Below are 13,943 nucleotides of genomic sequence, written 5' to 3'. Positions count from 1 at the left end.
ATGATATTCCAAGCAGGGAGAAGGACTCATTTGCTCTTATTTCCCAAAAAAAATCAAGCTAACATTTTTGAAACTTCTCTAAATATACCACCACCAAGAGGCAAAAATAAAACACTCCTTTGATGGCTGGCTACGTTTCTAATCTTCTATTTATTTATCTATCTAAACTCCTTGGGGTTTGGAATTCATTTATTCGTCCAACAAGTATCAACTGTGTGCTTATGATACGACAGGTGTACAGCAGTGAACAAAACCAATATGGCCTCCTGGAGCTTCCACTCTGTGGGAAAATCCATCAGCCAGGTTCAAACTGGGACATGCTACATAGCAGAAAAATAAAGGCATCCCTGAGGTTTGACAGAAGCACAGAGGAGGCAAGAAATCTATCGCTTGTGAAAGATAGTGGTGCCATCTTATTCTCTCACTGGGTAAGACCTGTAGTTAAAGCTGCACCTTAGCAACCAGCTATTCAAGGGAGCTGCAGTGAAATCTCTTTGAGAAGGGCAACATGGAACCCTTGTTTCCAAAAGGCTGGAGTCAGCAACTACAGTCCTCTGCCTTGGTTTCTCCTGATGAGGAAGGGCCCTTCCTTATTGACTTATTAAGAAGCAACTGATCAGAATGTTTCAAAAGCTGCAGCTGGTTGGCAGTGAAGTCCCACAACATCATGGGAGCACATATAATTGTTTAGCTCTGACCATTTTAAATCTCCTTCCCCTCCTTTATAGGATATGCTTCTTATTTTGGATTAGTAACACCTAAATCCTGGAATCAAGCATGAAACCTACTTTTGCAAGAGCTCAGTGTGCTGTGAAAAAGGTCTGAGGTGGATAATTAGTTTGCATCATGGTGTGTGACAAAACAATTGCCCCCCCTTTCCTTCCTTCCCCTCCCCTCCCCCTCCTTCTAAGATTAACTATGACCTGGCTTTTCTAGTCTATTCCACAGAAGGAGATGGTCAATATGAGGTTTTTTTTTTTAATAAAGATCTTGTCTCATAATCCAACATCCTTAAATAGCTTTGAAATAAAACAAATTTCTCATGAACCATTATATGCCTAGAACATAAAAATTATTTTAAGCCACTGAACAGAGTGGCTTTGGTTCAATCCCAAAGATGATTCAACCTGGAGGTCATTATTGACCTGGAGGTCTTTACAGCGGTCAGCCCCCAATCTGAAATATACACACAATATACAATCTGAAAATACACAGGGAAGAGAGGTGGGGGGAGGAAGAAAGTGTTAATAAAAATCTGTTTTTTTCTTGAGTCTTAAAATCCACAATTGCGAATTGACTGCTCAGCGATCCAAATGGCTGTGTTGTGGAAGTGGATGGAGGGCCCACAGGTTGGACACTGCAGAGCCTTTTACCTAATGACTAGCCCTTACCTGAGAGGTCCTCACTGTCCAGTTCTTCTGCGGAATTGGGCAACTGAGTAAGGCCTTACAAGTAAAAACAAATCGTTTTTCTTTTCATTCCTCAAGGGACATAAACAAAACACTTAAGAACTGAGGATGAATTTCTTAAAAAAAACATGAGCCAAATCTCTTGCCATCTCTCTCTCTTTCATGGATAGCTTGAATGTATTAATCCGTTAAGTACGTTTCTCCAATCATTTCATTTTGTTATAGATACACAATTGAGGCAGAAAGATTCCTCAGTCTCCACTTTCAAAGCACATGAAACATGAAGGTGAATGTTTCAGATCACTCATTCATAACAGCATGCAGAAAGAAAAAAATAAAGCCTGATTGTTAGCTACTGATGTTCTGACAGATCTCTTAAATACAAATAGATTGAGATGTTACATACGGATGTATGTAAGTTTTAGTTCACATTTCACTGTAAATTGAAATCCTTGGGCAAGAATGACAAACACAGTTCATTATCAATTGAGGATGATCTGGGATCATCGATTTCAAAATGGTATGGCATCTGCTAACTGCAGTTTGCCTTCATCAGAAAATCTGATTTGCAAAATGGTTTTTTTTTTCAAAAAGAGAATTTCAAAAAGCAGGGGTATTCCTGAAAAAATGAAACCCTCAAAGCTGAAAAAGCAGTTAGGTCAGGAGATAATCGAGTGGAGCTTGAAGTGCCTGTATCCGTGTTAGCGCCAGTGTTGGCCAGCTGGGATGGCTCTCGGCTAGCTCTGCCTGGAAGGAAAAGAGGTGACGGGGAAAGCAGATAAACCATGGGGGGCTCAGTTAGGAGGTGGCCTCCCTCTCCTCTTCCTGTATTTGCAGGCCGCTCCTTTAATGAAGTTAAAAACACCACAAAGTCCTGTCTGGTTTGTGCAGACCTCCAGGTCTTCTCATTGGCGCAACAACTGGCTAATCCTTCTCTGATGAGATTTGTCACTTTTGAAGATACTTGTGGACCTATTAAACAGGAATGAGGGGCATGCCTCGTGTCTTTGTTCACCTTTCCCTTCTCTTATAGCCGAGCGCAAAAGGTAAGCTCAGTAAGTATTTGCTGAATTAATGATTTGGGAGTAATGCTTAGTGAACTACCAACTAAAACAAGTGTCTGGAAACAAGCAATGTCAAACTGACCGCACTATTCAGAAGCTCCCAAATCAACAGAGACACTTAATGTAGAAATGGACAGTGAAAGGTTGGATTTTGTGAGTTGTTTTATAAAGAGGCCAAATGAATATTGAGAGCTAGGTTGGTGCTGTGAAAGAAAGCGTCACACCAGCTCTTGAAGAATTTCCATCATGACCCTTGCCAATATTCAATGGCACATGCCAATTAAAAATGGGATGATTTGAAGTCCATGGATGTTCCCAAACTATGGATTTAGGCAACTATGGGAAAGCAATGAGTAATGCAATAAATTATAGAGGCAACTGAGTAGGGATGTTATCCACTGGTTCTGAAATCTGATTGGTTGAAAGTGTTCCTATTTCTAATTGGCTTTATTCATTGTATAAAGACTGATGAATACAATTATTTGAATAATTGTTATAAATGGGCAACATAAAGTTCTCCTCTGTAGTTAATTATGAATTTGCAGTTCTCAGGAGGCTAATCCCTCACTTCTACGTGGCCCAATGAATATCAAAGCATGCTACATACATGCTTGGCACCCACTGAACCATATTAAACGAGGATGTTTCAAGTAGGCAGCTTTACTGCTGAAGGCTTGTTTCCCCGGGGAGGGCATTAGAAAGCTAATTTTAAAAAAATAAAGACAAATATGTTTATGAAATATCATTGATATGCAAAGTTTCCCATTAAAAAGCGACAGACAGTTTATACACACCTCATTAAAGATGAAACTGTCGGTTTTTAATGGCATAAACTTTAAAATATACCAAATCCTCTGGAATCTACAGCTCAGATTATATCCCAAAGTGGGAAGCCATCTAGGTTAGTGGCATTAAATTTGTTTTTGCACTACTATTGTATTTTATGAATCTATAGTGCTCCGCCGTAGTTGGATAATTTCAAAATAAATATAATTAGGAAGAGTTTACTGAAGCACTGAGTGTACAAGCAAAATTTACCTCCTAAAATTACTTTGACTTAGGTAGTTTTCTTTCGTGATAAAAATTATACAGCTCTCATTTTTCTCAAAGAAAAAGATGCATTCTGTGAGGCAGAGAATAGTCTTCAAAAGGAAACTCCACCATTTAACAATAAGTGGGAAATTACTTCTGGGTTTTTCTCTTGAACTTTTCATATCATCCGCTCAAGCCCTTCCTGGTCACTTCAATTAAAATGTATTCAACACATTTCTTTAAACTTTGTTAAACAAATGAAAGTTTACTTTTGGTCCATATGGGATTTTCTTTTGAGCAATTAATAAAATCCTAAGGTGCAAACATGATAATTTAATACACGCACGACAATCGTCTCTTCCGCAGACGTGATTTTTGCTCCTTCGTGATGCTATCAATCACGTGCTGCACGTGCCCTAAGCCTCCTCAGACAGTGCTTCTGCTGTTGGTATGGTTACTTCTCCTTTCCAGCAGAAATCGCTGGCTTCTAAAAATGGTATGTATGGCGTAGCAATTTTGAACCAGGTTAAGGAAAACCTCAAAAATTAGAAACAGCAAGAAATCCTGAAGTTAGTTAAATTCAAGGTCAAGGTCAAGTAATATCTAAATGCTTGGGGCTCAATTCATCAGGGTTTCCTTCTTTTTTTTTTTTTCCCTGAAAATTTTAAAACAGAATGATCAAATAAAACCTCTAGGAAACAAAAAAACTTCCCACTGGCCCTAGTATCATTCCCATTATGAAAAAATAGGCGATGGTCTCTCTCTTACCTAAGCAGCATATGTCTGATCACTTGGCCATATTATGGAATCTGTTACTTCCATCACCAGCCATAAGAGTTCAGATGCCCCGGCAGTTTTAATCTAAATGCTCAGTCAGTCATCCTGTTCTTCCTGCTTTGTCAGCTTTTGTGGAGAGTTTTTCCTTTGGTCCCATTAGCAGAAATTTGGTTCACGCCGTTAAACAGTAGCACATTGTTTCCAAACTGCATATCAAGGCTGAAACACAATCTTCAGGTCCTGCAGCCATTCGTAAACCTCTTTAGCTTTGTTCTTGAGTAGAACATACAATGTCTGCAGAGTCCCTTGACTGAATGACAGCCTTCGAATGCCACTGTTGTGTACTCATACAGAGAGATGTGCAGAGGGGTGCATACACGGATGGTGGACATAGAGGTTGTAATAATGCGCACTGCTGGCTATTTTTCTTTAAAATGGGCTTCAGAATTTCCCCACAATTGAATAGAAAGATAAGAAATTTCATGGGCTTTTAGAATTCCATCACGGCTTGCACGACTTATGAAGTAAGTCAGGGAAAGGGAGATCCGTGGGGTAGTTGCCTAAGGGCAGAGGTCTAGGGGATAAGCATGTATCTAGCACAGGCCAAACATTTTGAAACCAAAACTGAAAGTGAAAAATTATGTCAGAGGGGTTCCCAGTTTGAGTCTCACTACAATTGCATACTAAATTAAAAACTAGTTAATAACTCATTTGGGATTATAAATTCATGAGATCATCAGCTTCTAATGTACCAAGAGGTAGCAAGCAAAAGGACGGGTAGACTTGAAAATAATGAAATAGCGGTGGGGCAGAGTGGGGGGAGAGACAGAGAAAGAGAAAGACAGAGAGAGAGAGAGAGAGAGAGAGACAGAGACAGAGAGAGAGACAGAGAGAGAGAACCCCCAAACCCAGAGGAAGCCAGCTGACTACAGTGCAGCAAAAGCACAAGCACTATTCCAGACCATGGGCATGCTGTCACCCAAAACCTCACACGAGGGAGGTGGGTGGGGGAAGGGAGAGGGGACACACAGGGCAGAAAAAGAACAAGGCACAAGACACTTACAGAGAAGCGCCCCACATTGGAACAAACAAATAAAAACCATCACACGCACCCACACATCAATAATCATAGGAACGAGTACACCATCCGTGCTTAACGTCACTCATGCATTTCTGCCATAAATTTCAGACCATGTGGTACCAGGATTTGGCAGAGTGTTTTTTGCATTTCTCAACATGCACACATAACACAGGATTCTTCCTGTCCAGGCCTTAAGGATGAGCTCCAAAAACACAAATGCTCAAGATCTTTCTTCAAAGATCCCTTCCATCGCCCTAGTCTAGGAATCCCACTCTTACACTCACATTTATCTTTACTGTACTATCAATTATATCCTTAAAGACACATTGTGGCTGACTGTTGTTTGGTTTCTTTTTGGAGAAAATCCATTTGCTTTTGAATCATGCCCATGCACTTCTAACCTCCCAATACATGCTTATTCTAATCAGATATTGGTAAGAACAAAAGGTCAACATACATAAACAACTGATATACTTCATACATACTCTAGCAACACAAGCTTGAATAAAATATTTTAATGAGTCTTCAAAGGGAAAACATTTTGTAAAATTATTTTTTTTCCTTTTTAGAAAAGAAAAGAGAAGTATGGAAAGAAATCCAGTATGAAAACTTTTAAGACCAGTACAATGGTCACAACTGGCTGACCCAGTACGTCTTGTCATTTAAGTTGCCAAGTTATCAAACCACAACATTTTTCTAGGCCCAGATCTCCAACATGAGCATCTCAGGATAATTCTCAAATGAATCTAAGTCACATGGTTGTTATATGGAAGAAGCTGGCTTTTACCCATAAGTCACTTGAATAAAGTCAGTTCTGTATCCTCATCTCCTTGGAAACGTGGTCCCCTGCTCTGTAACTCCAATCATATTCTATTGCCTTTTCTATCCTGACAACTGACCTGGAAGACTTTCTCCCCCTGTTAAGTAAAATTCTAGATATTACTTTGGCTTTCATTAAAGCTTTTTGCTGTGGGCTGGAGAGTATGCTGTTGAAAAGAGGGGTCAGATCCCTTTGGGAGGATGCTGTGAGGGTTTTAGACAAGTTGGAGCATGTATTTATAAATGCATTTTATAGGAATCAACCTGGATTATCACTTCTCTCTACCTGCTAAGGAATCATATATTATATATGATGATCATATATTTATACACACACACACACACACACACACACACACACACATATTATACTATTCTTACTTCCTTTTTTTTCTCCCCTAATTTCTTGGCTGTAGGTATACTTCTCATTCACTGCTGGTCAATAGCATCCTACTGGGACATTGCTGGCTTGAACACTATCCCTGAACTAGTAAGACAGTGGTTGTTTCTCACAGTACACAGGCATCTCTGTTTCCTGTCACACGAATGCTAGATTCCTATTCCAAGTGTCTCTCTATTATACTACAAAAAGAGATCACCTTCACTTTCTTTCTCCATAGAGAAATACATGTTCAAATACTAGTATCCTAAGATCAGGACTGGCTCCCTAAATTAATTTCTCATTTTTCAGCTCAGGGGACATATTTTTTTTTCTGTTATTTTTTTTGTGTGTGGTACGTGGGGCTCTCACTGTCGTGGCCTCTCCCGTCGCGGAGCACGGGCTCCAGACGCACAGGCCCAGCGGCCATGGCTCACGGGCCCAGCCGCTCTGCGGCATGTGGGATCCTCCCGGACCGGGGCACGAACCCACGTCCCCTGCATCGGCAGGCGAACTCTCAACCACTGTGCCACCAGGGAAGCCCAGGGGGACATATTTTTTACCTTGAATACCCCACCCAACTCCAAGACCTACAACTATTAGAGTCATATAACTACACAAATGTTACTGAAGGGACCTAGAAAACAGAAGCCTGGAGTCTTGAGATAAATGATCAGTATCTCTTCAAAGATCTCACAGAATTCAGGAATCTTATGATTACATTTGACCCTGGAGTTAATTATAGAAAGCTCAGAACTTAAAGCATCTTAAAAAGAATAGAACAAAAATCTCTTGAACTACATTAAAATAGCCTTAAAGCTCTGAGAATAATCGATAAAAGTCAGGAAGTGCTCAATTAATGATGAAACCTACAAATAACTGAGCTTAATGGAGTGCAGTGTCTGAGATGCAGTGAGCACCATGGGGCATTACCTTGGAAAGTGGAAGTTTTTTACCTAATTGATTTCTCATGATTGTTGGTGTATCTGGCCCTTTAACTAATTTTATGAACTTTTCCCTTTGTGCCAGTGACAGGGAGGGCAGGGGGAGGTGGGTTAGGGTGGGGAGGGATACTGCCCCATACCCAAGTTTGTTTTGCTTTCTCAGAATTTCTCATCAGAAGGTCCAAATATGGGGGGTGGTCAGCCAAGCATAAAGGCCTGACCTTCAAGGACGGCTCACACAGCACAGGTTTTGCTCAGAGATTTCTAACTGGTTAAGTCCTCAAATGCAGGTCTGTTTGAGAAGGTCAGTCGTGCTGGGAAGAGCTGTTTCTCTAAAAGTTGAATGAACACCATAGGGTTGGCTGATCACCTCTTGTCATTTAACTGATAGATTTCAATCCTGCACAATGTGCAAAGCGACGTAAGTAGGCCCTTTACCAAATAATTCCCTTGAATTCAGTTATTAAAATTCAGCCCATTTTTAACTAACATATCTTTCTCCAAAGCACAATATTGCCAGGGTGAGATGTGAGCTAAGTAATACAGTAATATACAGATGAAACGTGATTCTCATTTTCTGATTGGAGACATATAGAAAAGTGAATGGACCTATTCCAACCTAGGAAGTCAGTGGATTAATTCGGAAAAGGATTTCCTGATGCCCCCTGCTGAGCTGTATTTACTCGGTTTTTATCAGCTTTTGGCTAACATCGTGAGGAGTTTTTTTTTTTTTTAGTATTTTGCCTACAAGGACCCACACACAAATGATTTTTTTTTGAGTCCCAGTTAATGCTGTTGAAATGTACATATGGTGTCATTCTTGTTTGGAGCTGTTTCCCGCCAAATGGTAGCATAAACTTTTATGCACACGTGGAGATTAAGGGTGAACCTGCAAGAGGCCGTGGAGGTAAATATGATAATTAAAGAAGAACAATGTTCTTCCTCATCCCTACGTCATGAATTTAAACAGGAATCTTCCGCCCTGACCTGTCCTTCAGTCTCGACTACTAAGTGACATAAATGACGCCTCTTCAAAATGTACCTAAGATTCTAGCCTATGAACGAAGAAAGCAACTGGGCCTTTAATTCAGATGCTATGATTTTTAGGCAAATATTAGGTTTTTTTTTGGAGTCCCTTATATTTCAATGTCTGGCGGCATTATAGAATTAAGGGCTACGTGCAGCTAAAACTCCTGCAGCCCAGCCAGCCGACAGGGAGGCCTCATCTCAGATTGCAACCATTGAACACCGAACTCACAACAGAAATGACAAGACTCGACATCCTTTCAAGCCTCACAAATTAGAGTATATTTATGAGGTCAGTCTACTCGGAACACAGTTTCCCTTGAAGACTACATTTCTCTTTTTCCCAGGCTTGCCTTGCCGCTCAGCAGTGCTGAGAAGGTAGATAAACAGTAATGTGGTACCAACCGTGGACTGCTGGTTCTGTCGTCGCCGTGGTGTCTACAGACGGGAACAGAGGATTGGAGGAAGGGAAGAAACAGGAGGAACGGCATGCAAAAAAAGGGAAAATGGAAAAAAATGGAACAGATAATATATGAGCAAGCTTTCAAAGAACATCGCGTGACAAGCAATAATAAATGAAAAGCCAAAAGCATTTGAAGTGAGTTGCACTGTTTTAAGACATGCCTTCAGCTCAAAGCTGCGAGCCAGTGAGGAAAACAGTAGATTCTTTGGTTCTGGGGGTCTTGCCAGGATACATCTACTTGCTAGTCAATAGTCAGGGGAACATGCAAAGTGATGAGAAACACCAGTGCAAACTCAGTGACTGGTAGATGGCTCTGAACGCACCAAGGCTCAGGACTGTGACAGAAAAGCTCAGTCGGGAGGCTGGCTGAACAGCAGATTCATACATTCAAACATTGCCTTTGTTTTAACCCAACCCACCCAGGCACTCAGGCTTTACGACTGCCAATCAGGCGTCGCTGAATCAATTGCACATTTAGGATCCTTTTATGGCTCATGCGCAGATGCCTGTAGATGAATATATGGGTTCAAGTTTTCCATCCAGTGTGTTATTTCAGCAGGGTTGAGCTGGAAAGTTCAATTAACTGGGAGGCCAGGGGAATGAACATGTTAAAGGCTTTCAGATTAGTTTCTATACACACACACACACACACACACACACACGCACACGCACATGCACACACACACACACACGCACACACACACACGCACTCATACTCACCACTCAGCCATCCTCCACTCTGCAGATCTTACTATGTTACAATCTAAGGGCAAGAAGTCTTGCATGGAAAACACCCAAGTCCACATAATTTGCCAAATGCCACTTCTCATCATGTGACATTCCAAAAATTAAAGCATCCAGCCGTCCCTTTGCTCACGATCCAGAACCACATTCACTGCTGTGAGCTGCCAGGAGTCCTGCCTTCAGGGTGAATCAGGAGATGGCACGGGAGGTTTTTTCACTGCCAGATGCACTTGTTATGGAAGAAACCGTGGTTTGTCTCTTCTTCTATTTCTAATGCCGTTCAAGTTTTCTCCTTCTACCAGGCTTCAAAACCAGGCCTGCTATACTGGCTCCTCTTCACAGGAAATTCCTCAGGGGGCTCCAGAAATTTTCTTTTTCTTTTTGGCTAGAGGGGAAGTGGGATAAATATCTAACAAAATGCACGGCAACATTCCTCTCCCAGAGTCGTTTTAATACCCCTCTTCTAGCCAACTTCATTCCAACGTCAACCCATCTGGCCGGGTTTTAATTTTCAGTTCTACCTTCTCAAGGTGTCTCCCTCCACGATGCCTTTCTGGCCAGAAAGGAGTGGAGACACTCACACATGAGCTGGTCATGTCGAGCTGTAGTGGGATCCTGGGTTGACACTGCAAGTAGTTACCTGTCCTTTTTTATCATGCAGCTATTTAGCTGGTAATTATTTTCATGAGTTCTGGAGACACCAAAAGACGCCTTTGGACTTGACATAGGCAATGTTTAAATGCACCAGAATGCCAAATGTAACATTTTTTTTTGGTCCAACGAGCCTGGTGCTTCTGATTTATAAATATGACACACGAATTCACACCAGTGTTCCCCTTCAATTCCCCTTTCCTCAGAACCCTAGACCATCAAAAAATCAGAGCCCTTCTAAGGAGCCAGAATTAACCAGAAGTCCGAGAGGCCACTACAGCTTAATAGAACTTATGGCTGAGTTTCTGAAGAACAGATGAAGGAAAGAAAAACATAAAATAAACCACACCAGAACGCAATACTTACTTACAAGTCTGTATGCATAAAAAAGCAGTTAAAAAACAATACCGAAAATTGTTCAGATGAAACATCTCTACATCAGATGCTCATGACACGTCTGACACGTCTCCTTACTTGAAACATTCAAGTCAAGTGTTAGTTTGAGGTGCTTTCAATTGCAGGGGCAAAATCAAATGCACATTTGTACAGAAACACTTATATGAAAGTTAATATATTTTATGGCTAGACACTGGCTTCTTTCCAAAATTAATTTTAAAAAAAGCAATAAACATTTTGGCTCGTTAGTTTTGTAGCAGCACTTCTAATATGCTTCATTTTCACCAGGTAAATCATTAGTATAAAATGAAAGAAAGGGGTTGGAGTAAAATCTAAGGGTCCTCAAAAATAATGTCTTAGCATTAACCGACGACTCCCCAATTTACTGTCTGCCTACATCACAACATCACGTCAGCTTTATGACGAAATCAAACTAAGGGAAGCTGGGTGTACGCTTCCCTGTGGGTACCAGAGAACAAATGAAGGGAAGTTCACAGGGCAGCCTGCCTCCCCATTCTGGGGATGGGAAATCCATCAATTGCGCCCAACAGGGAAGAGAAAGGGATGTTGAGAAGGAAAACACACAGTTCTAAAACAGTGAAAAGCAAACACATGTTCAAGTCAAACAACACAGTTACTGCAGCTGGGAATGGCAAAACCAGGGATCAGCAATGGAGTGGCAGAGGGCAGCAGACACACAGGCTTGGCTACAAAGTTGAGACCGAGATTGAGGGTGAATGGGGGAGTCGCTGATTCCATTTCTCTAAGAGCATCTGGTGTGGTATCTGAACAGAGGCTATTTCAAGTAAAGAATGAAAAAAAAAAATCTTTAGAAGTGACTTTGTGCTCCCCGCAGGAGAGCACTGTGACAGAATCTAATTCTCCTTCATAATTGCATTACGACGTCATGCAGAAACCACAGACACCCTAGCTCTGAAGTGAGTGCGGCTCTGTGAAGTAGGATTTATTAAGGTATCTTAATCAGGAGACTGGAGAGATGTGCTAGCCCACCCCTGTGAATCAACTTGTGGGGTCACTGTATTGTTTGATAACATTCTAAGTGTACAGGCAAAATGCAAACAGTAACTTTCCAATAGAAGATAACGTAGGCTCTAATTAACTTGAAAAATGAGAGTGCCTAATTGCCCTAACAGAGGCTGTTTCAAACTTCATTCTGCGGCTGCCTTTAAAAAATAATCTTTGCGCTAGGCCTAGGAGAAAAATAGGTCACAGAAAGTTGAGCTGGACTTATGGTGGTGTAGGGTTATGAAATTAAAAAAGCCTCTTTGAGCTACTGTCTCTTTTAATTTTAATTACAATGAGGGAGAACTTTATTGTACATCTATTTTTATATGGTCAAGAAAAAGCAATCCCACGTTCCTGCAAACCCAGTAAGTGTGTATGGTCTTAATAGTCACTCTCTAGCTGTTTTATGAGTATAATTAAACAAGGTATCCAAGGGCAGGGCCTGCACTGCTATTTGAAAGATGAACATTTCACTGAATATCGACTTTCAGTCTCCCAGCCATACAAACAGTTTATGGGACCCTACCTTGAATACATTAAACATCACCTATATTTCACAGTGGCAGTATCAGATATTTTCAAAATCAAAAGGCTCAGACAATGTGTCAGATTAGAGACACCATCCATTTAACCAAGTAGCAAAAAAAACCCCAAACCAAAAACAACAACAACAAAAAAACCTCATGCGAGGCAGCTGGGCAATGTTTAGCTGAAACAGTCATGTGTAAGCTCCACTGTGGCACATTCTAATCCTTTCATATGGATTCTCTCCAACTTAGAATTGTTCATTGAGTGTGACAGACTGGGGGTTTAAAACTAATCCATAAATTAGTCCGTGGTCTCAAACACAACGGGTGTCATAAATGAAAATGAAAATCCAGGAATGAAATTAAATTCACAACCTTAAATACTTTTTCTTCTCCAACTGCTCTATGGTACTCCTGCTTTATAATGCCCAGATTCACTGCAAGGCTGCATTTGGGGGGAAGGGGGGACGGTATGAGTAGGCTGTACGTTAAAAAATGCATAGGGTAATAACCCAATCTGCTCAAAAGCAGAGCTTAATTGTAAAGAATTTAAATTCTGCCATTTTGATTGTCATAAGCTTAAATGAAAGCATACTAAGCAGTCCAGACATATTTTAATACAGTTTCTCTCAGTTTATTTTCTTAACTAAAGTCAATAAGGAGCCAATGGGTTTTCTTAATTGAATTCCCCTTCAGTTTGTGTTACGGAGCTGCCTTAAAGCTAGACGCTAGGGTAGGCAAGGACTTCCCCTGACGGTTTTATTCTCACGATGGTGCTGTGCTGGCCAATATATATTAAGTATAGTTCCCTCTTTTTCTTTCTTCTTGACATATTTGAAATCTATTGAAAGCAAACATACCTGCTGGAAAATTAAACTTTGAAATTTATTTTCTACTGGTTTCCTGGTTAATTTTCTTTCCATCTATGTTCAGCTTTAATTAAACTCCCATTGCTCAGGGATGGGGGAAATGGATAGGAACGGAACTGAAGCTAAAAGGCCCGAATAGGAGACCCATAAGAAAGCTTTCTTCTGTCTTCCTGTCATCTCCCCTTTGACTGAAGAGATTGTGTGCCACGGAACAGCAGGAAGGGGAGTACGTTGTTGTTCTTTTTTCTTTCTTTTTGGTTAATTTCCAGTTTTGTTAAAAGCTTCTTCAGAATTGTTCACAAGTGCTACTGTACCCCTGAGATCGTCTCATTTGCAAACCAGATGTTCTCAAAATAATAATAATAATAATAATAACCACCAGTACCGTGGTTTCATTTAACAAGGAAAACAATTCCTATCCTATGTTGTGTCCCTGCTGGGCGGGAGGAGGGACAGAGAGGGGTGAGGCACCGGTGAGGGGAGGAAAAGAGAGGGATGCAGGAGGGTGATGGTGGGGAGAGGGCAGCAGCTCTAGAAGTAGTAGTTTATATTCATCTCCTGGAGGGCTGGGTCCTTCCTGCCAAGTCCTTTATTTCCCACCACTGAGATAGCTCCAACTTTCTAATCCTAAGAAACCTGTATTTATGAGATTATTCTTTTGCACTGTTGTGCATGAATCTTTAGTATGAAAACATGTCAATCCCCTCTCTCTTGGATTATTTTTCAACAAGGAACA

At 40.9% G+C, this 13,943-nt stretch overlaps 1 protein-coding gene across 4 annotated transcripts in view; it reads right to left on the bottom strand.

The window, feature by feature from the left end:
• CADM1 (cell adhesion molecule 1) overlaps positions 1-13,943 on the bottom strand; it is a 334,266-nt gene that overhangs the window by 15,529 nt on the left and 304,794 nt on the right. The window contains exons 9-10 of one of the 4 annotated variants that reach the window (XM_060017915.1): positions 8,937-8,969; positions 1,392-1,445 (exon numbers count right to left, since the gene is read on the bottom strand). The exons of 2 other annotated variants lie outside the window; for them this stretch is intronic. In XM_060017915.1, the coding sequence (XP_059873898.1) occupies positions 1,392-1,445; positions 8,937-8,969 (87 nt within the window). The remainder of the gene's footprint in view (positions 1-1,391; positions 1,446-8,936; positions 8,970-13,943) is intronic. One more of the 4 variants, XM_060017916.1, reaches the window with a different exon arrangement.

This window comes from Delphinus delphis, chromosome 8 (genome assembly GCF_949987515.2).
Source record: "Delphinus delphis chromosome 8, mDelDel1.2, whole genome shotgun sequence".
Classification (NCBI taxonomy): Eukaryota; Metazoa; Chordata; class Mammalia; order Artiodactyla; family Delphinidae; genus Delphinus; species Delphinus delphis.
This window is presented reverse-complemented; position numbering and strand designations above follow the sequence as displayed.